The sequence below is a fragment of the Bos javanicus genome, chromosome 19 (genome assembly GCF_032452875.1).
Source record: "Bos javanicus breed banteng chromosome 19, ARS-OSU_banteng_1.0, whole genome shotgun sequence".
In the NCBI taxonomy this organism is placed as follows: Eukaryota; Metazoa; Chordata; class Mammalia; order Artiodactyla; family Bovidae; genus Bos; species Bos javanicus.
In genome coordinates this window covers 57922573-57943559 of record NC_083886.1, presented here as the reverse complement: position 1 = coordinate 57943559, position 20987 = coordinate 57922573, and the positions used below count along the sequence as shown (strand labels likewise).

The 20987-nt window shown below is 54.1% G+C and overlaps 1 protein-coding gene and 1 non-coding gene across 2 annotated transcripts; both read left to right on the top strand.

Moving 5' to 3' along the window:
* Window positions 1-1212: 1212 nt before the first annotated feature.
* TRNAG-CCC (transfer RNA glycine (anticodon CCC)) lies at window positions 1213-1285 on the top strand. The gene has a single exon. It is a non-coding gene; the product is annotated as a tRNA-Gly (tRNA).
* A 733-nt stretch (window positions 1286-2018) lies between these two features.
* On the top strand, window positions 2019-19570 carry CDR2L (cerebellar degeneration related protein 2 like). Its single transcript, XM_061392887.1, has 6 exons — window positions 2019-2155; window positions 5720-6543; window positions 13809-13921; window positions 14240-14388; window positions 15860-16024; window positions 17091-19570. Exons 2-6 carry the CDS (start codon window positions 6465-6467, stop codon window positions 17977-17979), a joined length of 1395 nt encoding a protein of 464 aa, XP_061248871.1. The 5' UTR covers window positions 2019-2155; window positions 5720-6464; the 3' UTR covers window positions 17980-19570.
* The last annotated feature ends 1417 nt before the right edge of the window (window positions 19571-20987 follow it).

Sequence of the window (20987 nt, the reverse complement as noted above, 5' to 3'; positions counted from 1 at the left end):
TGATCAAGACTCTGTGCTTCCACTGCAGGTGGCATGGGTTTGACCCCTGATCAGGATCCTCACAGGCTGCACAACTCAAACCCCACTGCCAAAGGAAACTCTTCCTGAGAGACTCCTCATCCCCAGATGTTGCTATTTCACCCTCAGTGTGCTTCCTAAAACTTTCACCACCATCTTCAGTGTTTTTGCCTTTTTGCTTGATTTATGTCTCCTACTGAAATGCAAGCTCCATGAGGGCGGGGGCCAGCTCTATCTCGTTCTTTGTATTCCCAGCATCCAGCACAGGCCTAGCACACAGAGAACCAAGTGAAGAAAACTCCTAGGTGATCACAGAAGATGGAGCCACTTTGGTAATCCACTTCAATCAATAGGAAAGGTACATTTTCACCAACTGCTTCTCAGATTCAGTTTTTAGTTCCTTTGAGAGCATTTCAGGGCTTGCCAGCTGGCATTAGTGGTAAAGAACCTGCCTGCCATTGCAGGAGATGTTAAGAGACAGGCGTTCAATTCCTGGGTGGGGAAAAATCCCCTGGAGGAGGGCATGGCAACTCACTCCAGTATCCTTGCCTGGAGAATCCCATGGACACAGGAGCCTCATGGGCTACAGTCCATAGGGTCACAAAGAATTGGACATGACTGAAGCGACTTAGTATGCACACACAAGTCTTTGAAGTGGTGCAAGTGTTCTGGAGTGGAGATGGATAAAGAAGGAGGGTCAAGGAATATGATTCTGCCACTGTCTTTGTTTTATTTCAGCCATGCCGGGTCTTAGATCTTCAATCTTCATTATGGCTGTGGGATCTAGTTCCCTGTCCATGGTTCAAACCCAGGCCCCCTGCATTGGGAGCTCGAGTCTTAGCCACTGGACTGCAAGGGAAGTCGCCTGCCACTGGCTTTAGAGCACTCATTTGTTCCTTCATCAGGCATCTGCTATGTGCCAGCTGGAGTCCTTGCCCTCAAGGAGCTCTCAGTCTGCTGGGAGGTAAATGGATTCCATGCAGGGGGCCCAGTGCTGGGATGGGAGCCCAGACAGCCAGTTCTCTCAGGCCCACGTCTCAGGCCTTGACTGCAGGCCTGAACTGACCCCTTGACTCCCCACCAGGAAGGTAAGGCCCTGGACTGTCTCCCCAGCCCCCATCAGGGGCCCTGCCAGAAGAGGGGTAGTGATGGGCAAAGAGTGGATTCTCAGGTAAAAACGTTACAGTAGGGACTTCCCTGGTGGTCCAGTGGCTAAGACTCTGTGCTCCCAATGCAGGGATCCCAGGTTCAATCCCTGGTCAGGGAACTATATCCCACATGCCACAACTAAAGATCCTGCATGCCGCAACTAAGACTCACAACAGCCCCCCCCAAAAGTGACAATAATTATCATCCTAAGAACAAATACTGAATAGTGCTCCCCTGGCCCAGTCACTGTTCTAAGCATTTGGTCTGTGTTAACTCAGGGCCCTCCCAACAACCCCAGGAGGAAGTATTGAAGGAGTAAGAATGACGCCACTGGAGAACAGCCCCGCAGCAGGATCCTAAAGGTCACTGCTGACGGCAGGGATTAATTGTAGGGATTTGAGGCAAACACACAGCAGCACTTCCTGACCACAAGGACTCAGGAGACGAACATAACTCCTCTTTCAGAACAGACCGTTGTCTGGAACACACTCAGATGGTGGAGGGGGGAAGGTGGGGTGGACCCCGGATGACCCCACTCATCCAATGTATTACTGAGCGCCTTACCCCGCCAGGGCCTGACCTCAGGCCGCTGGAAGGGAGAGAAGGGGTGAGATCTTTCAGTGCAACGTTAAGCCCAGCGCTGGAATGACGGGTCTGGGGACAGGGAGGGTAGAGAGGCCTGCAGGGGTGGGAGCACCCTAGATGCGCAGCTTGTGGGGTCGGAGGATACCCCGAGGGCCCAGAGGCGCGGGCTTGGCACCTGGCCCCTCCCCCAGCGTACTCGTAAAACCCGGAGCGCCGGGACCCTCCAACGTCAGCACGGCCTGCGCATGCGCCGTCACTTCCGGTGGGCTGGGCTCGGGGGGCACTCTGCCGGAGGGCGGTTCCGTCAAGTCTGGATCCTAGCTACCCCGAGGTTCTGTATCTGTGCTCGGGTTCCAGGCCCAGGATCCGGGCTGCATTTCCCAGGAGCTCGGGTGCGAGCTCGGTAAGCGTGCCTGGTCAGTGTGAAACTGATTCCCCCAGAGGAATCACGGTACCCAAAGTTGGGGGGTGGGGGGGGATATCGAAGCTGCCAAGGCTCTGACCATCAGCGCGGAGTCTTGATGCTCCTGACAAGGAGCACCACGAAACAGGTCTGCCTGACCCACTGATGAGTGTTCTGGGGGTTACCAAGGTCGGGTCGTTGCTACTTCCAACCGCTGGGCTTGACTCTCTACCCTGCTTAGAGGAAAGGCCTGAAGTGGATCGAATCCAGGGCTTGTTGTCTGGTAGCTCAGGGAGGCTGAGAAATTTCCTTCTTCAAAGGCAGATCTGATTTTCTTCCTCCTGGAATAGTTTTGAAAGTATTAAAACTGTCTGCCCTGAAGGCACTGGGAGTGGCCTCACTGGCCAAGGAGCCAACCAATCCAGGCAAAGGGCCCAGCACAGGCCTGGCATGTAGCAGGCATTCCACCCCAGTCAGCCCAGCCTCTACCCTCGGTCCCGTGCAGGCAGGACAAGGAGACCCCACCAACCTAGAAGAGTTGGTTGCCCAGCTCTAGCTCACCTCCCGCACCAGCCTCCTGAGATCTAGGGGCTCCAGCCTGAATCACTCTGCCCAGTGCTCAGGCAGCAAAAGAATCCAGCCTTTGTGACAGGCTTATTTATCCCTGCCAGGCGATGCTTCCGTGGCTGGGGCAGGGAGCGAGTGGCTCCAGGAAGGGAGCGTATTTGGGTCATGCTGAGGATGTGGGCAGTGTGGTAAAGGTCCAGAATTGAGTGATGACCTCTGAGCCGGATGTTTGCAAACATGGGGGTCTGCTAAGTCAGTGGTCCCCAACCTTTTTGGCACCAGGGGCCGGTTTCATAAAAGACAAGTTATCCACCAGCCAGGATTGGCGGGGCGGGGGCACGGCAGCTGTGATTTTGGATAATTCAAGTACATCACATTTATTGTGCACTTTATTTCTATTATTCTTACATCAGCTCCACCTAAAATCACCAGGTATTAGATCCCAGAGGGTGAGGGACCCCTGTTCTAAGTCCTCACAGAAAGCATTCTTAACTGCAGGTTGGGGTGAATTTTCAGGTTGACGGGTTTGCTTTTCATTGCTAGCATCTTCACTGCCCAGATCCTGGCCCCCAGCCCTTTGCCCCTGCTCTTCTCTGGGAACTCCTTAAACTCCCTGGCTCCTGTGGGTACATATCCACGGGCTGCAGAATGAAGAAATGAACAAATGGAAGGGGATTTGGTGGTTTGGGTGTGCTGACCTGTCCCTTCTGGATCTCAGCCCCCCAACCTGTTTGTCCCTTAGACTCATTTTGTCCCCATCTCAATAAATGGCATCACCATTGCCCAGTTATTACAGCCACACATTTAAGGCATCTTTCCGATTTTTCAGTCAATTCACCTGTATATCTTTGTTGTTATTGTTCAGTCGCTAAGTGGTGTCTTACTCTTTGAGACCCCATAGACTGCAGCTCACCAGGCTTCCCTGACCTTCACTATCTCCTGGAGTTTGCTCAAACTCATGTCCATTGAGTTCGTGATGCTATCCAACCATCTTATTCTCTGTTGCCCTCTTCTCCTGCCTTCAGTCTTTCCCAGCATCAGTCTTTTCCAAAGAGTCGGTCTTCCCATCAGGTGGCCAAAGTATTGGAGCTTCAACATTAGCCCTTCCAGTGAATATTCAGGGTTGATTTCCTCTAGAATTGACTGGTTTGACCTCCTTACTGTATGAGGGATTCTGAAGAGTCTTCTCCAGCATCGCAATTCCAAAGCATCAACTTTTTGGCTCTCAGCCTTCTTTAGCTTAAATATTTCTCATCTCATTCCATCTCCACTGCTGTCAAACGTGCCCTACATGATCACAAAAGCCTCTAAACTGATCTTCTTGCTTCTACTCTTTATTTCTTTTTCTTTCTTTTCTTTTTTTTTTTTTGGTCCCTTGGCTTGTGGAATCTTAACTCTCTGACCAGAAATTGAACCTGTGCTCCCTGCAGTGGAAGTGTGGAGTCCTAACCCCTGGACTGCCAGGGAAGTCCCATGTTGCTTCCACACTTGCTCTCCTCCAATCCAGGCTCCAAAACTGCCAGTGATATTTCACAACTGGAAATGAAAAGCATTTTATTGGGTCTCTTTGTCTATTGGGAACAAAATAAAATCCCCAGTTCTTTCCCATGGCACTAACTCCAGTTCATTTCTCTTCTATCCACTCCACTCCAGTTATGCTGGGCTTCCTTCAGTTTCTGATGTATGTCCAGCTTTTTCTGTCTTAGTGTCTTTGACCCTGTTAATTTCCTTCATAGCACATTTATTTATCCCTGCTAGAATGCATGCTACAGAAGGACAGAAACTGACTGTTTTTTGGCCATAGGATTTTTTTTTCTTCTTGAGTAAACTATTCTATTAAAATATAACATATTCAGAGAAATGCATGTATCGTGATTTTACAAATGAACACACCTGTGTGTAACCAACACCCAGATCAGAAAATAAAACACTTCCAGCCCCTAGTGTTCCCCCACATGTCTCCCCAAGGCCAAATATTATCCTGATTAGATTTGTTTTGCCAATTTTGAACTTTATGTAAATGGAATTATGACACACACACCCCCAAATGCCCACATTCTAATCACCAGAATCTTTGAATATGTTACTTCACCTAGCAAAAGGTATTTTGCAGATGTGGTTAAATCAAGGATCTTGAGATGAGGCAGATTATGCTGGATTATTCAGGTGGTTCCAGTGTACACACAAGGGTCTTTAAAGTGGAAGAAAGAGGCCAAAGATGTCAGAGTCATCCAGCGTGAGAAAGGTCATTTTCTGTTGGTGGATTTCAAGATGGAAAAGGGTGACTATGGGCCATGGAATGTGGGCAGCCTCTAGAAGGTAGGAGCAGCAAGGAAAGAGATGCTTGCCTGGAGCCTCCAGATGGGAACAAAGCCTTGCAGACAACTAGATATTAGTCATCGAGAGCCATGTCAATCTTCTAACTTGCGGAACTGTAAGATAATAAATTCGTGTTGTTTGAAGTGACTAAATTTGGAGTAGTTTGTTACAGAAACAATGGTGCCTCCTTGATTCTTCTAAAGAAGTTCAATGCCTTGTCACATGTTTATTGGGTCATTTATGAAGTGCTTGGTCAAGTCTTTTATGCACTTTTCCACTGAGCTTTCTTGTGAATTTGCAGGTGTTCTTTCTCTGTTCCAGATACAAGTCCTTTGTCGGATGTATTTGCCACATGTATTTAGAGTGGGTTATGGTCAGGGTGCTTTAATAGTACCAGTGCGTGGTAGGTCCTAATAAGAAATGAGTTACATGTATATTTGATTCTGAAAACTCCTTTAAGGAAAGAATGTTCGGAGAGGTGACACTATATACGGTGTAAGCAGTGTAATTGGGCGTAAGATATGGATCTCAAGTAGAGGGAAACGGGATCTTAAAGGGAAAGACCCAAAATGCGGGTAACAGTCAAAGTTCACCACTCCTAGCGTGAGGTTTCAGGCCACAGGCATTTAAACACAATTTCCTAAAGGTAATTTTAAATTAATTTTCATTCATTCCAAGAGTGTTCATGGAAGGTAGCAATGGTTCAGCCTGCTCTAGGCACTGAAGAGCCAGCTGAGAACGAGAGACAAGATCCTTGCTGTTAGGAGATCTACAGGGAGAGAGAGACAACAGTAGGTAAACAAACGATTTCACACATTGAGTGAAACTGGAGTGAGACTAGAAGGGGAGGGTTGGTTCAGCAACAGCCCGACCGCCTCATCGCGGAGATCCCGCCCTCGGCCCCGCCTCATATTTTGCATACCTCTCCTGATTGGCCTGCGGCTTCTGGGTCCACCCCTCGGAGCGGGCTGCTAGGGAAGCGCGGGGCGGACACCGCCAAGATGCAGCGGCGGCTCCGGGTGTCGCCGGGCGGGCCGGGGGCATCGCGGGCAGGAGCCGGGCTGGGGGCGCCCGCCGCGGCACCCGCGCGCTCCTAGCGCCCCAGACCTGCCGGTCGGGCCGGGAGCCTCCTTGTCGCCTTCCCGCCCGCCGTCCCCGCCCCTCCACCCTTTGTGCAGCTGCCGCCCGGTGCGCCCCGCTCTGCAAGACCCCGGCCCGGCCGGCCCGCGGCAGCGAGCCAGCCCCGCGTGGGCGTCCGGCCGGCGGCCGATGGCGAGGGGGCGCGGCGCGGGCGGGGGCACTGCAGGCCGAGTCCGCGACGCGGGAGGCTCGGCCCGCCTCCGCCGCATTGTCCCGGGCCCCGCGCCCCGGCCCTGAGCCGCGCCGCCGCAGCGCCCGCCCGCCACCCGCCGCCTGCGGGGCCATGCGGAGGGCCGCCAGGATGGAGGACTTCACGGCAGAGGAAGAGGAGCCCTGGTACGACCAGCAGGACCTGGAGCAGGGTAAGCGCAGGGAGCGGGAAAGCGGGGTGCGCCCCGCGACCCCTGTCCCCTTCTCCATTGTTGGGAGGTGTCACCCCGGGGAGGGCCGGACTGCATCTGGCGTGCCAGACTCGGAGGGGAAATGCGTCTGGAGAATGGGGACGTGGAGAGACGGTGGCCTGCCCCGGAAAAGCGGAACCAGACCGGTGGAGACCTGCAAAAGTCGGGGGAGCGGTCTTCTTTCCCTAAACAACAGGGGTGGACATCACCCAGTTCGCCCACCTCATCTTATAGGCAGGAACTGCCCAGGAGCCCCGGGTATGGTTGAGGGGGTCTGAAAATGCTAACTGGAAGTCTTTGGAGGCCAGGAGGCGGCTTGTTGGTTCTGTTTTGCTGAGTGGGGTTGTGTGTGGGGAGAGGTGAGGGGAGGAAGTTAATCCCATTCTAAATCCAGCGGCACCCTTCCCTGCCAGGATTCTGGAGCTCACAGACTCCTAGAAAGTTTCCCCAGCTCCCTTCCCCTCCCCCGGGGGAGGTGATGAGGGTGCGGGCATCTTGCGGATGAAGACAGCGGAGACAACTAGGAGTCCAACCCGCCTTCTGGAGGGAGGAGTCCCTGCAGCCCTTCCCCTGCTGGCCTTCTCCCAAATGGCGCAAGGTCTGGAGCAGGTCGGATTTGGGAATTCTGAGCAGTGCCCCAGATCAGAGCCTGAGTAAAGAGGGAGCCACGTTTCCGTCTCTCCCATCTGAGGGCAAAGAGGGCGACTGGAAGGGGGTTGGTGAGGTGGCCGGGGTGACATCACTCCGAGGAGGGGGCGGGGCTGTTAGGACAGGAAGGAGGAGAAGGCTTGAGAGGGTCAGGGCCAAGGCCCGCTGGAGTTCAATCCACCCTCCCTTCCCCAAAGTGCCTCCTTCTGGGATGGTCAGAATTGGAGGGGCTAGGAAGTGTATCCTAGAAGTGACCATAGTCACCCAGCAAGCCGGGTGGGTGTGGACAGTCTGGGTGTGGGCCGACAGCCTCCACTCTGGGTCTCCAACTCTGGGGCCCAGATATCTGCCTTTGCCCCTGTGCGAGGCATCTACCCCCATCCTGGAGCCTTTGTGTTTCAGCCCTGACCCACAATCCCACGTGGCCAGATTTGCTGGTAGATGAGGCTCTGCCCTTGTGCTCCCGGCTGTGGGTTAATTGGAGCCTCTGGGGGACCAGGGTGGGACTGGGGGTTCTGGGCTGGACCCTGCCTCTACCCTCAGCCTCCCTGCCTGGAGTGAAATGCCCAATCCTGGCTGCAACACCTCCTTCCCCAACCCTGGGCCAACTACTCCCAAAACCTCACATTACACAAACACCTATCAGGCTCCACTGTGTCAGACGCCATCCTGGGAGCTGGGAGCAGTCTTAGCCTTGGCCTCCTCGGTTCACCCGGGTAGGGGAAGTTGGGCTTGTAACTGAGTGGGGATGGCAGGATGCAATGAGAGGGCTTCACGGAAGAGGTGGGCCTGGAAGGAAAGATTGGAAGCTGAGTGCCTGGGAAGATGGCCTCCTCGGAGGCAGATGCTAATGTCATTGCTGTCTCATTCCATTCCCGCGCCCCTGAAGAAGGCTCTGGCACCATGCCCAGCCCAGTTGTGGGAGGAAGGAGCCAGGGAGAAAGGCTGGCAGATGTGCTGCATCCGGAGAGGGAGGGATGCCCAGATCCCAGGGTGGCCAGGCAGCCAGGCTCTGGGGCCAGGGTCAGGAATGGGCCCCACAGGCCCCTGCTTTTCTGGCCTTGCTGGTCTGCAGCAGTCGGCCTAGCCTCATGGCCTGAGTAGCAGCTGGATGCCAGCAGCAAGGAGGGAAACCAGAGATAGTCTCAGAAGAAACGAGAGCTTTCGACCAAAACCCCAGCCTCTACTTGCCAAGGGCCAGATGCAGGGCCGAGCCTGGGGACTTGATCTCCACCCTCCGGAGTCTCCACAGCCCAGCCGAGGAGGCAGGAATGGGATCAAATCAGCACTTGTGAGTGAGCCACAGGGGCTCTGCAGCAGTGAGCCCTGCAGACAGTGAGAACAGACTTGAGGGCCCTCTGCTGCAAGATGCACAAGATTTTTGCAGCCCTTTGGAGCTGGAGGGGAACAGCCACACCCCCAAACCCCTACCCACCCCTACCGCCCCGGCAGAGGAAGGAAGGCCAGTGGTCTAGTGGAAACAATACGTGTACTAAGGCACAGAGTGATGTGAGAAGCCTGCACTGGGAAGTGGGGATTATCCAGAGTGTCAGGGTGGGGTTGGAGGAAGGCCCAGGCACAGCTACTGCAGCACCACCCCTGTGGGGCCCGGCATGAAGCACCGGATGGTGGGGTGAACTTGGGCCAGAGGCCAACCACATGGGGGATCGGGTGCCTGTTGCTTCCCCCTTCCCCTCACCCAGTGCCCAAACTCTCTCCTGCCCAGCTCCCCCTCGTTGCCTCTGAGCATCCCAGGACGTGGTTTTTCTCAGCCAGCTCCATCCCCGCTGAGGATGGGCCCCAAATTTACTTTCAGATGCTTCGCCATCAAGCTCCTGTTTGACTTTGACGTTGTTCTGTCCTAGTGGAGGGAGGCAGTGGGGACAAACAAGGCCCTCAGTTCTCGCTGTGTCCCCTCTGCCCTCTGTCATAAGCACCCATGAAAATAGAAAAAGCCATTAATTATTAGGTGCTGGCACTCTCTCTGCCTGCCTCCCTCCCCCACCTTGGACCAGGTGTGCCTGGCCCTGTGGGTACCTCTTTCCGGACTGAGAGATAGCTGCTGAGTCACACATTTGAAGTCTTGGGCTCCTGACCTTGAGTCTCAGCCTCAGGGCCGAGCTCTGACATGGCAAAGGGAGGAAGGTGAGCGGACCCCAATTCCACAGACCCAGAGTTCCTGACATTGGTGCCCTGAAGGTTGTGAACAGACCCCTGCCACCCTGCCAGGTGGTGGCTGGCCTTCTCCCATCCCTTTTATCTTTGTCTTTTCTTCCTGGTGTCTGCCCTCTGTCCTTTTCCTGTCTCTCTTCTCCCGAGTCTAGGGGGCTCCATGCTGACCCCAGTCAGGAGGGGCAGTGTGATTTCAGGGTTTCCTTTCAAAGACATCCCCTGGCTCCCAGCCATTGTCTCTCGGGTTCTGGGGCGTTGCTCCCAGGCAACACCTTGACTGGCATTCAGAGCCCACTGCAGGAGACCCCAGAAAACTTAGGTCCAGGCAGGGGAGATGCCAGTTCAGACCCAGTACCTCCCAGTAATGGTCCAGTGTGACCATTATTCTGGCCATGGCAGGCTGCTTATTACTCCAGATTCCACTTCCAGCTTAGCCAGCTCCTCTGTTCCCCCACTCCTAGGCCCCCCTCCCACTCTGGTCTGGGGTCTGCACCCTCCCCAGAGTCATCCCCAGCCCTCATCTAGCTGGGTCCTTTCCCCAGCACTTGGCTCCACTCAGTCCCCTGCCCTGAAGCTTGTAGACTTCTCTCGTGATCCCTCCTGGCAGCTCTGACCAGCTTAGCTTCCACTGTGATCCAAGTTCCCTGAAACAGTCCCTGAGATTCTCCCCCACCCCAAACTACTTCCACTGTGTTCTCTTCCTCCCCTTCCTTGGAATCACTAGGCGGCTCTGGTCACATTCGCTGCCTTCAACATCCCCAGGTTATAGTGTGACTTGCAGCCACCCCAGCCCACCCCGCTGGTGGTAGGAATGCATACCCAGCTCAGATGCCTACCTGGAAGAAAAAGCATAAAGTGCAGTTGTTCTCGGCCTTAACTGTGACTGAAGGCCCTGAAACTCTAGCTTAAGTTTCAGGAGTTTCATGCAGGTCATCCACAGAGCCTGTCCCTCGAAGCCAAGGCAGGAGACAGCATCAGTAGAAATGGCCCCATTGCAGACCACCTGACCCAGTTCCCAAGGCAAAAAAATAAAAAGCTGTATTGAGTGTCACCTTCTGTTTTTCCATTTATACCTGAGTTATTGAAAGGGTTTGTGGATGAGCCAAATGCTCACCATCTCATTACAGAGAAAAGGGAGCTGGTATGCCTCCCTCATCATGAACCAGGGGTGGTTGGTCCTGCTGAATTTCCACCAAGCACACAGCAGAAACTGACCTGCCCTCCTCTTTGAGACTACAATGTGATTCTTGGCTTCCCTTATAAATATATATTTAAATATAAGTGAATAATATATATATATATATATATATACTACTCTTTGCTTCTTTTTTTTTTTTTTAATTTATTGGAGTAGAGTTGATTTGCAGTGTTGTGTTAGTTTCTGCTCTACGGCAAAGTGAATCAGTTAGATATATATCTACTCTTTTTTAGATTCTCTTCCCATATAGGTCATTACAAAGTATTAAGTAGACTCACCTGTGCTATGGGCTTCCCAGGTGGCATTAGTAGCAAAGAACCCGCCTACCAATGCAGGAGACATAAGGTGGTGCAGGTTTGGTCCCCGGATGGGGAAGATCCCTGGAGAAGGAAATGGCAACCCACTCCAGTATTCTTGCCTGGAGAATCCCTTGGACAGAGGAGCCTGGTGGGCTACAGTCCATAGAATCACCAAGAGTCGGACACGACTGAAGCGACTTAGCACGCGTGCACCTGTGGTATACAGTAGGTCCTTCTTCATTATCTTATTCATTACCCTTTGTGTCTGAAAGGAGTTAGGCATATATATGTGGGAATATCCACTCCAAATGTCATGATCAGATCAGATCAGATCAGATCAGTCGCTCAGTCATGTCCGACTCTTTGCGACCCCATGAATCGAAGCACGCCAGGCCTCCCTGTCCATCACCAACTCCCGGAGTTCACTCAGACTCACATACATTGAGTCAGTGATGCCATCCAGCCATCTCATCCTCTGTCATCCCCTTCTCCTCCTGCCCCCAATCCCTCCCAGCATCAGAGTCTTTTCCAATGAGTCCACTCTTCGCATGAGGTGGCCAAAGTACTGGAGTTTCAGCTTTAGCATCATTCCTTCCAAAGAAATCCCAGGGCTGATCTCCTTCAGAATGGACTGGTTGGATCTCCTTGCAGTCCAAGGGACTCTCAAGAGTCTTCTCCAACACCACAGTTCAAAAGCATCAATTCTTCGGCACTCAGCCTTCTTCACAGTCCAACTCTCACATCCATACATGACCACAGGAAAAACCATAGCCTTGACTAGACGGACCTTTGTTGGCAAAGTAATATCTCTGCTTTTGAATATGTTATCTAGGTTGATCATAACTTTCCTTCCAAGGAGTAAGCACCTCTTAATTTCATGGCTGCAGTCACCATCTGCAGTGATTTTGGAGCCCAAAAAATAAAGTCTGACACTGTTTCCACTGTTTCCCCATCTATTTCCCATGAAGTGATGGGACCGGATGCCATGATCTTCGTTTTCTGAATGTTGAGCTTTAAGCCAACTTTTTCACTCTCCACTTTCACTTGCATCAAGAGGCTTTTGAGTTCCTCTTCACTTTCTGCCATAAATGTCATGATACTCTCACCCAACTCCAGACCCACTTGAGATAATTTTTAGGGATTCTGGCACCTGCCACTTCCTTCTAACCCCTGCTCCTCTCCACCACACAGCCCCCTAAAGACAGACCAGGCTTTGAAGCCTGGTCCAGTTCTAATAGCCAGCAAACCCTTCCACCCCCTCCCCTCTTCAGTGAGCTCCGGGCGTCCTTCCAAGCCCACCTCCAAATCTGCTCCTTGTCTGAGATTCCCACCATCCACGCCGTGAACTCTCCCTTCCCCATCTCCCAGGGCACGTTGCCCCTCTGTATACTGATGCTCCCACTCCAATACTCTTCCCTGGAAAATCCCATGGGCGGAGGAGCCTGATAGGCTGCAGTCCATGGGGTCTCGAAGAGTCGGATAGGACTGAGCGACTTCACTTTCACTTTTCACTTTCATGCATTGGAGAAGGAAATAGCAACCCACTCCAGTGTTCTTTTTTTTTTTTTTTTTCACTCCAGTGTTCTTGCCTGGAGAATCCCAGGGACGGGGAGCCTGGTGGGCTGCTGTCTATGGGGTCACACAGAGTCGGACACGACTGAAAGTGACTTAGCTTATCAGATCAGATCAGTCGCTCAGTCGTGTCCGACTCTTTGTGACCCCATGAATTGCAGCACGCCAGGCCTTCCTGTCCATCATCAACTCCCGGAGTTCACTCAGACTCACATACATTGAGTCAGTGATGCCATCCAGCCATCTCATCCTCTGTCATCCCCTTCTCCTCCTGCCCCCAATCCCTCCCAGCATCAGAGTCTTTTCCAATGAGTCAATTCTTCGCATGAGGTGGCCAAAGTACTGGAGTTTCAGCTTTAGCATCATTCCTTCCAAAGAAATCCCAGGGCTGATCTCCTTTAGGATGGACTGGTTGGATCTCCTTGCAGTCCAAGGGACTCTCAAGAGTCTTCTCCAACACCACACTTCAAAAGCATCAATTCTTCGGCACTCAGCCTTCTTCACAGTCCAACTCTCACATCCATACATGACCACTGGAAAAACCATAGCCTTGACTAGACGGACCTTTGTTGGCAAAGTAATGTCTCTGCTTTTGAATATGCTATCTAGGTTGGTCATAACTTTCCTTCCAGGGAGTAAGCGTCTTTTAATTTCATGGCTGCAGTCACCATCTGTAGTGATTTTGGAGCCCAGAAAAATAAAGTCTGACACTGTTTCCACTGTTTCCCCATCTGTTTCCCATGAAGTGGTGGGACTGGATGCCATGATCTTCGTTTAGCTTATACTGATGCTCTTATCACATTCCACTCATTCGTTCTTTCAAAAAAGATTTATTATTCACCTGCTCTGTGCCGGGTATTGTTCTAAGTCCTCAGGGTATCAGTGACTGAAACAGGCAAAATCCCTACCCTTTAAGCTTACCACTAGTCAAGGGGCAGGAGCAAGTTAATGAGCAAATTGTTGGGTAAGTTAGTGATAGGAGCTAAGGAGAAAAATGAAGCAGGGAGGGCGTGGGGGTGGGGGAGGGTGCAATTTTGAATCAGTGTTTGAGAAAGGCTTCCTGGAGGAGGTGACATTAAAGCACAGACTTGAGGGCACAGAGAGGAACTCTAGGAGTGTCTGGGGAGAGGGCATTCCAGGCCAATGCACAGGTCTCCTCATGGCTTACATCTCCTTCCAGGCTTAGAGTCTCCCCAGAGGCGGCCCCTGGGTCCTGGTTCTCTCCAGGTCCCCAAGGCTCAGCCCAGAGCGAATGTTCAGAACAGGAATGGGAGGGGTCTTCTGACTCCATTCTCTGTTGCTCATGCTCCTCCCACCCTCTGCCACCTCCCCACCAGACTTGCATTTGGCCGCAGAGCTGGGGAAGACGCTGCTGGAGAGGAACAAGGAGCTAGAGGAGTCTCTACAGCAGATGTACTCCACTAACGAGGAGCAAGTGCAGGAGATCGAGGTGAGGGGCCCCCTGGGCCCTATACATGCTCCCCAGCCCATTGAGGGCCCCTTAGTCTGTGTGTACCTGTGTGCAGCTTAGGAAAAGGTACCCCATCTTAGCAGACCCAGCCTTGACCCAAAAGCCTTGTGCAGTCCACAACCTGCACAACTGTCCCAGGCAGCCCCGTTGAACCACCAGCTCGACCCCCTCCCTCCGCTGCAGATGAATACCCGAAAGCAAACCTGTTCCTGAAAGTGGGAGGAGGGCCCAGGCAGAGACATTTTCCCCAACCCAGTTCTGAAAGGTAACTATCCCACCCCTACCCCCATCCCCCAGTACCTGACCAAACAGCTGGACACGCTGCGGCACGTGAATGAACAGCACGCCAAAGTGTACGAGCAGCTGGACCTGGCGGCCCGAGACCTGGAGCTGACCAATCAGAAGCTGGTGCTGGAGAGTAAGGTGGCCCAGCAGAAGATCCACGGGTGAGGGCCGGGTGGAGCTGGGAACTTGGATGTGGGATGGTAAGGGGGAGGCCCCAGGGCTGGGTGTACCTGTGTGTGTGTGTGTGTGTGTGTGTGCCAGTGGGTGTGACTCAGATTCCTTCTCCCAAAAGCCCAGGTCTGGGAACCTGGGATGGTAGTAACTTTGCCCTCATTGATTTGGGCTGGTTTAACATTCCTTCTTTGGAAGGAATGATGCTAAAGCTGAAACTCCAGTACTTTGGCCACCTCATGCAAAGAGTTGACTCATTGGAAAAGACTCTGATGCTGGGAGGGATTGGGGGCAGGAGGAGAAGGGGACGACAGAGAATGAGATGGCTGGATGGCATCACTGACTCGATGGATGTGAGTCTGAGTGAACTCTGGGAGTCGGTGATGGACAGGGAGGCCTGGCGTGCTGCGATTCATGGGGTCGCAAAGAGTCGGACACGACTGAGCGACTGAACTGAACTGAACATTACGGCCACAACCTGTCTTTAAGCACCAACTATACTCCAGGCTCTGTTTTAGGGAAAATATAGTGATGGGGATGCAAAGACACTGTCCTGCCCTCTGGGAGGGAAGGCAGGTATGTGAATATTTTATTGCAGTGCAAAGTGATAAGTGATAGAAGGGTGTACAAGGAACGGAGGAGACAGGACTTCCCAAGTGGTCCAGTGGTTAAGACTCTGCACTCCACTGCAGGAGATACAGGTTTGATCCCAGATCAGGGAACTAAGATTTTGCACATTGTATGGCCCCAAAATAAATATAAATTAATTAAGTGAGAGTGAAAGTTGCTCAGTCTTGTCCAACTCTTTTCGACCCCATGGACTATACAGCCCATGGAATTCTCCAGGCCAGAATTCTGGTGTGGGTAGCCGTTCCCTTCTCCAAGGGATCTTCCCAATCCAGGTATCAAACCCAGGTCTCCCACATTGCAGGTGGATTCTTTACCAGCTGAGCTACCAGGGAAGCCCAATTAAATAAAGTAAAAATCTTTAAAAAGAAAAGAGCCTTCTGGTGATCCAGTGGCTAAGACTCCTCGCTTCCAATGCAGGGGGCCCAGGTTTGATCCCTGGCCAGGGAACTAGATCCCACAGGTGATAACCAAAGATCCCACATGCCGAGACTAAGATCAAAGATTCTGTGTGCTGCAACTAATACCTGGCACAGCCAAATAAGTAAATAAATACGTAATAAATGAGTAAATTTAAATAAATAAGTAGATACATTAAAAAAGAAAGAAATGGAGGGAGGAAACACGGAGAAGTGTCGGCTCAGCCTGGGAGGTGGAGCAGAAGCGTGGGTCCTTGGCAGCCCAAGGAATTCCTCGTCTGACCTCAGCCCCAGGCAGTGTGGCTCAAGGTTGCCTGTCCGGCCCCAGCCCCAAGCCCCCCAGGGCTGCGGTGAGGAGGGTTGGCCCCGTCCCCTGAGCGTCCCTCCCATCCGTGTGTGCCCCACTCCACCCCAGGCTGACAGAGACCATTGAGCGCCTGCAGACCCAGGTGGAGGAGCTGCAGGCTCAGGTGGAGCAGCTGCGGGACCTGGAGCAGCTGCGCGTGCGGCGGGAGAAGCGCGAACGCAGGCGCACCATTCACACTTTCCCCTGCCTCAAGGAGCTGTGCACCAGCCCCCGGTAGGTGAGGGTGCGCTGGGCCCATCTCCACGGAGTGAGGGGAAGGCAGGGTGGGCACCGGGCAGCAGGTGGGAGGAGGGTCGGTGCATCCTCTGGGCTATTGCAGAGGCAGGTCGTGGAGCTAACAGCAGTCAGCAGCTGGCGCTGAGAGCCCTGGCCACGTGCCCACCACGCCGCTCAGTGACTTAATTCTCATGGCAATACGGTGAGGTGTGGTTTATCATCCCCGCTACTCAGAAGAGGAAATTGAGACTCCGAGGTCACCTGCTTAGTAAGTCAGAAGTCAGGAGGGACGAACCACTGTCCCTTTCAGTTCCCATTAAGCCTTTTGAATTGGGATGACTTAAACAGTGGGGGACTTTGGTGGTCGTCCAGTGGCTAAGACTCCACGCTCACAATTCAGGGGGCTTGGATTCGATCCACCGTTAGGTAACTAGATCTCACACGCCACAACTGAAGATCCTGCATGCTGCAATAAAGATTGACGATCTAAGACTCGGCACAGCCAATTTTTTTTTTTTAAAAGAAGAATACACACCGTGGATTTAATGGGTGTTTCAATAAAGTTCCTGGCAAGAGACAGACAGCGCCCCTCCCAGGGTAACTGAGGACAGATCAATAAAGAGGTGTGGGCAAGGTGTGGGGAAACTAGGTGGACACTGCTACACCCTGGGGTTGCAATAGTCAAGAGCTGATACCATCCTGAGACCAAAGGGACCAGGAGAAGGGAGGATACTGGAACCCAGAGGGCATGGAGCAGGCTTCCTGCCTGCCCCACAGTAACCAGGGAGGAAGCCCAGGGAGAGACATTCCCTGCAACCTCTCTCTGCTCCTACCCCTGGAACTCCTGCCGGTAGCGCCCATCGGCTGAACCCAAGAGAGAGCCAGGACACCTGGCTGAAGCGAAGGGCAAGCTCCCAGGGCAGAGAGCCGGGGGAGAAGGCGCGGGAGTGACTCTAGTGGGCAGAGCATGCAGCCCAGTGGGGCAGAGAGATGCAGCTGAGCTCCAAGGGCCTGGCCCGCGCGCGCCCTCGCCATCTGCCCACCTGCCCCTGCTCCTTCCCAGGTGTGAAGATGCCTTCCGCCTGCACAGCTCCTCCCTGGAGCTGGGCCCGCGTCCCCTGGAGCAGGAGAACGAGCGGCTGCAGACCTTGGTGGGCGTGCTGCGCTCCCAGGTGAGCCAGGAGCGGCAGCGCAAGGAGCGGGCGGAGCGCGAGTATGCAGCGGTGCTCCAGGAGTACTCGGAGCTGGAGCGGCAGCTGTGCGAGATGGAGGGCTGCCGCTTCCGCGTGCAGGAGCTGGAGGCCGAGCTGCTGGAGCTACAGCAGATGAAGCAAGCCAAGACCTACCTGCTGGGCCGGGAGGACCACCTGGCCGAGGCCCTGCTGGCGCCCCTCACCCAGGCGCCCGAAGCCGACGACCCCCAGCCAGGCATCGGCGACGACTCAGGCCCCCAGGACGGGGTCTCCTCTCCGGCCGCCTCCCCCGGCCACGCCGTGCGCAAGAGCTGCAGCGACACGGCGCTCAACGCCATCGTGGCCAAAGACCCGGCCAGCCGGCATGCGGGCAACCTCACACTGCACGCCAACAGCGTGCGCAAGCGGGGCATGTCCATCCTGCGCGAGGTGGATGAGCAGTACCACGCGCTGCTGGAGAAGTACGAGGAGCTGCTGAGCAAGTGCCGGCAGCACGGGGCCGGGGTGCGGCACGCGGGGGTGCAGACCTCGCGGCCCATCTCCCGGGACAGCTCGTGGAGGGACCTGCGGGCTGGCGAGGAGGGCCTGGGGGAGGCCAAGGCGGAGAAGAGCCTCAGCCAGCACGTGGAGGCCGTGGATAAGCGGCTGGAACAGAGCCAGCCCGAGTACAAGGCTCTCTTCAAGGAGATCTTCTCCAGGATCCAGAAGACCAAGGCCGACATCAACGCCACCAAAGTCAAGACGCACAGCAGCAAGTGACGGTTTCCCCCCCTGGGTCAGGCCAGTGGGGGTCCCTTGAACCTGGGCCCTGCAGCCTCTGGTGAGTGAGGGAGCCCTTTTAGCAGCAATACACCCCCGAGGGAGGTTGTCCTCTGACCCAGGGAGCACGTGGGGGAAATCCACTCTCTGCTGATGATGGAGGCCTTCCTCGCGACCCAGGATCCTCCGTCACCGGGGCCAGCCCCCAGGCGCAGCCCACAGATTGCAAGCCAAACGTCCCTACTCCCCTGGGGATTCTCAGCTCTCCCAGCCCTGCCCCCTAACCCCAGGCCTTGCTCTCAGATTTGTGGCCAAGCTTCTGAAAGCCATTCTGGACCCGTTGACTTTTTTTTTTCAACGCTGGTTTTCCTGAGAGATTTTTTTTGCAAGGCAAGTTCTCCTTGACCCCCCCTCGCCACAACTGGAAACACTTGAAGGGGGACCCCAGAGCCAGCTGTTGCAGGTTCTAGGGGTCTCCCGGACCATCCACTGCTTCTCCCCAGCTGTGACACGCTGTCATTCCCTTCGTACCAGCTGTCCTGCCTCAAGGGTCCTGACCAGGTCAGAGATGGCCCCTGCCAGGCAGAGCAGAAAGCCTGAGCCAGGCCTGAGCGACCCTCGATGCCAGTCCTGGTGAGGGTGGGCTTGTCCCTGGACACCCTCAGCCCACCGCAGATCTGTAGCCAATCAACTCAGAGCCAGCCTCCCCGGGTTCCAGCCCCAGAAATGCCTTCTGGGTATCAAGCCTTCCAGGGGTCCAGGAGATGGGAGCTCCCATCTCTGCACGCCTCCTCTGACTCACCGAGCTTGGCCTCTGCCTGTCCCCATCTCAGGGACCACAATGTGTCTCGTTCACCCCCACTCTCCCCACCACCAGGCCCACCCCACCGCAGGTCATGAGTGCCACCCCCAGAATGTCCTGGGCATGTGCCACCAGCCCATGGCCCCAGCATCCTCCCCTGCCCCCCTTTACTGCACCCCCCCCAGGATGCTACCCCACCCTGGACAGTGCTGAAATGGGACCAGATGGGGAGCGCGTCTCCTCCTCCCCATAAAATGCCTGCTTGTAACCACTCAGCTTTGTGGGGGGCTTTTGAGGACCCAGGAGGGTCAGGGACTTTATCTTATGTTAAGGCTTCAGAAGATCCAGCTTCAGCTAAGAGAGGCCCAGATCCCCAGCTTGCCCTTCAGGGCTCCCCATTCTTTCTACCGCCCATCCTGAGACCCTAGGGATTGGAGGAGGGAAGTCAGTGGCCCTGGCCTCTGTGCTGGGAGCCCAGTGGGGAACCTTCATGCCTTATCTGTTTCTAAGGGGTTTTCTTAACAAGCCTCCCAGCCTCCCTGGAGGCACCACCCTGCTCTCCGGGCGGCACTGTGATGAGACCTGTCAGCTGGTCCTTCCGTTCACACACCTTGGAAGCTTTCGTCCTTTGGAGCCAGACAGTTCCCAGCCCTCCGTGTGTCTCTGTCATCTAGGGTGGAGGGGGTGGAGTGGGACAGGACAGGTGGGGGAACGGCTCCTGCCTCTTTGCTCCCTACTTCTGTAGCTGCCGACCAGCGTCATCTTTGAAGTATACATGAGAGAAATATATTTACAAATGCTTTATTCTCTTCTTTAATAAAAAAAAAAAAAAAAACCAAACCCGCACCAGTATTCTAAAAGCAGAAATGGCTCTGGAGCCAAGTGGTCCTGTCTGAGCATCTCCTGCACCAGCCTCCCATCACACAGGCGGGGGGCACATCCTGACTTCACTCCCTTGTGATAGGCAGCCAAACAGCAGACTCTTGGAAGTTTCCATATTTGTTGAGTGCCAGCCATGCCAGAAGTGTTGCCTTGCCAGGTGCCCCAAGAGCACCTACCAAGGGGTAGACTCTCCTTGCTGTACCGATTTTGCAACTCCCTCCCCCCAGCCCACACCTGCCAACAGCCCAGGTAACCAGAAGTCAATGAAGATGCTCCTGAATCTTTGGAGGAGTCCGTTTCTTGCACCCTTCTCCAATCTCCCCTTTCCGAAAATTCGATCAGCCTTGTGGATCCCAATCCCACGTGGAAAAGCGTCCAGTCTTCAGTGAGGGTATGCTCAGGGACCTCCCACCAACCCCCATCTCCCCCCACATTCCAGAATGAGCCAGGAGCAACTTTCCTTGAACCCGGGAGGTGAGGACTGTGGTGTGGGGAGCCCAGAGCTGGGTCCCAAACTGGCAAGAAGTTTTTTACATTATCTGAATAGCAAGGGGGTTTTTACAGCGTGCAAGCGGCTGTGGGATCTTCCAGTCCTGCTGTGACTTGTCTCCAGTGGGCCGGAGAAGATGTCATGTGACTCCCAAAGCCATCAGACCTGAGAAGCAAAGGAAACTGGGGCCTGCATCCAGCCAGGCCTTTTAAATCACCCTTACCCTCAGCCACCTTCCCAGGCAGCAATACAACCTCCGACGAGGATCCGATCCCAAGACTCAGAGGTTAAGTCAGTGACTCAAAGTCACATAGGAACAGTCAAACCCAGACCTGATTAATTCCAGTATGCGATACTGCATGTTCCCTGTCTCCACACAATTCTGAGTTCTAAAAGCCAGACTGACCTAGTGAGAGTTAGCCACTCAGTCATGTCCGACTTTTTGCAACCCCAAGGACTGTAGCCTGCCAGGCTCCTCTGTCCCTGGGGTTTTCCAGGCAAGAACACTGGAGGTGGGTGGCCATTCCCTTCTCCAGGGGATCTTCCCAACCCAGGGATCCAACCTGGGTCTCCCACATTGCAGGCAGATTCTTTACCGTCTGAGCCACCAGGGAAGCCCCTAGGGCACTCAACATGAGAAGAAAGGAAAATCCTGTGGACCCCTACATGACAGTGGTACCCCAAATCACAGCTATAGAGAAGGGCTGGTGTCAGCAAGTTTCTTGGCTTCCAGGAATGGCTTGATGGTCCCTTATCTTCCCCTCTTCTCATCCCTACGCACGTCCTTCCTGAAGCACCCTTTCAGCCTATGGAGAATCAGAAAAAGGAAGAAGG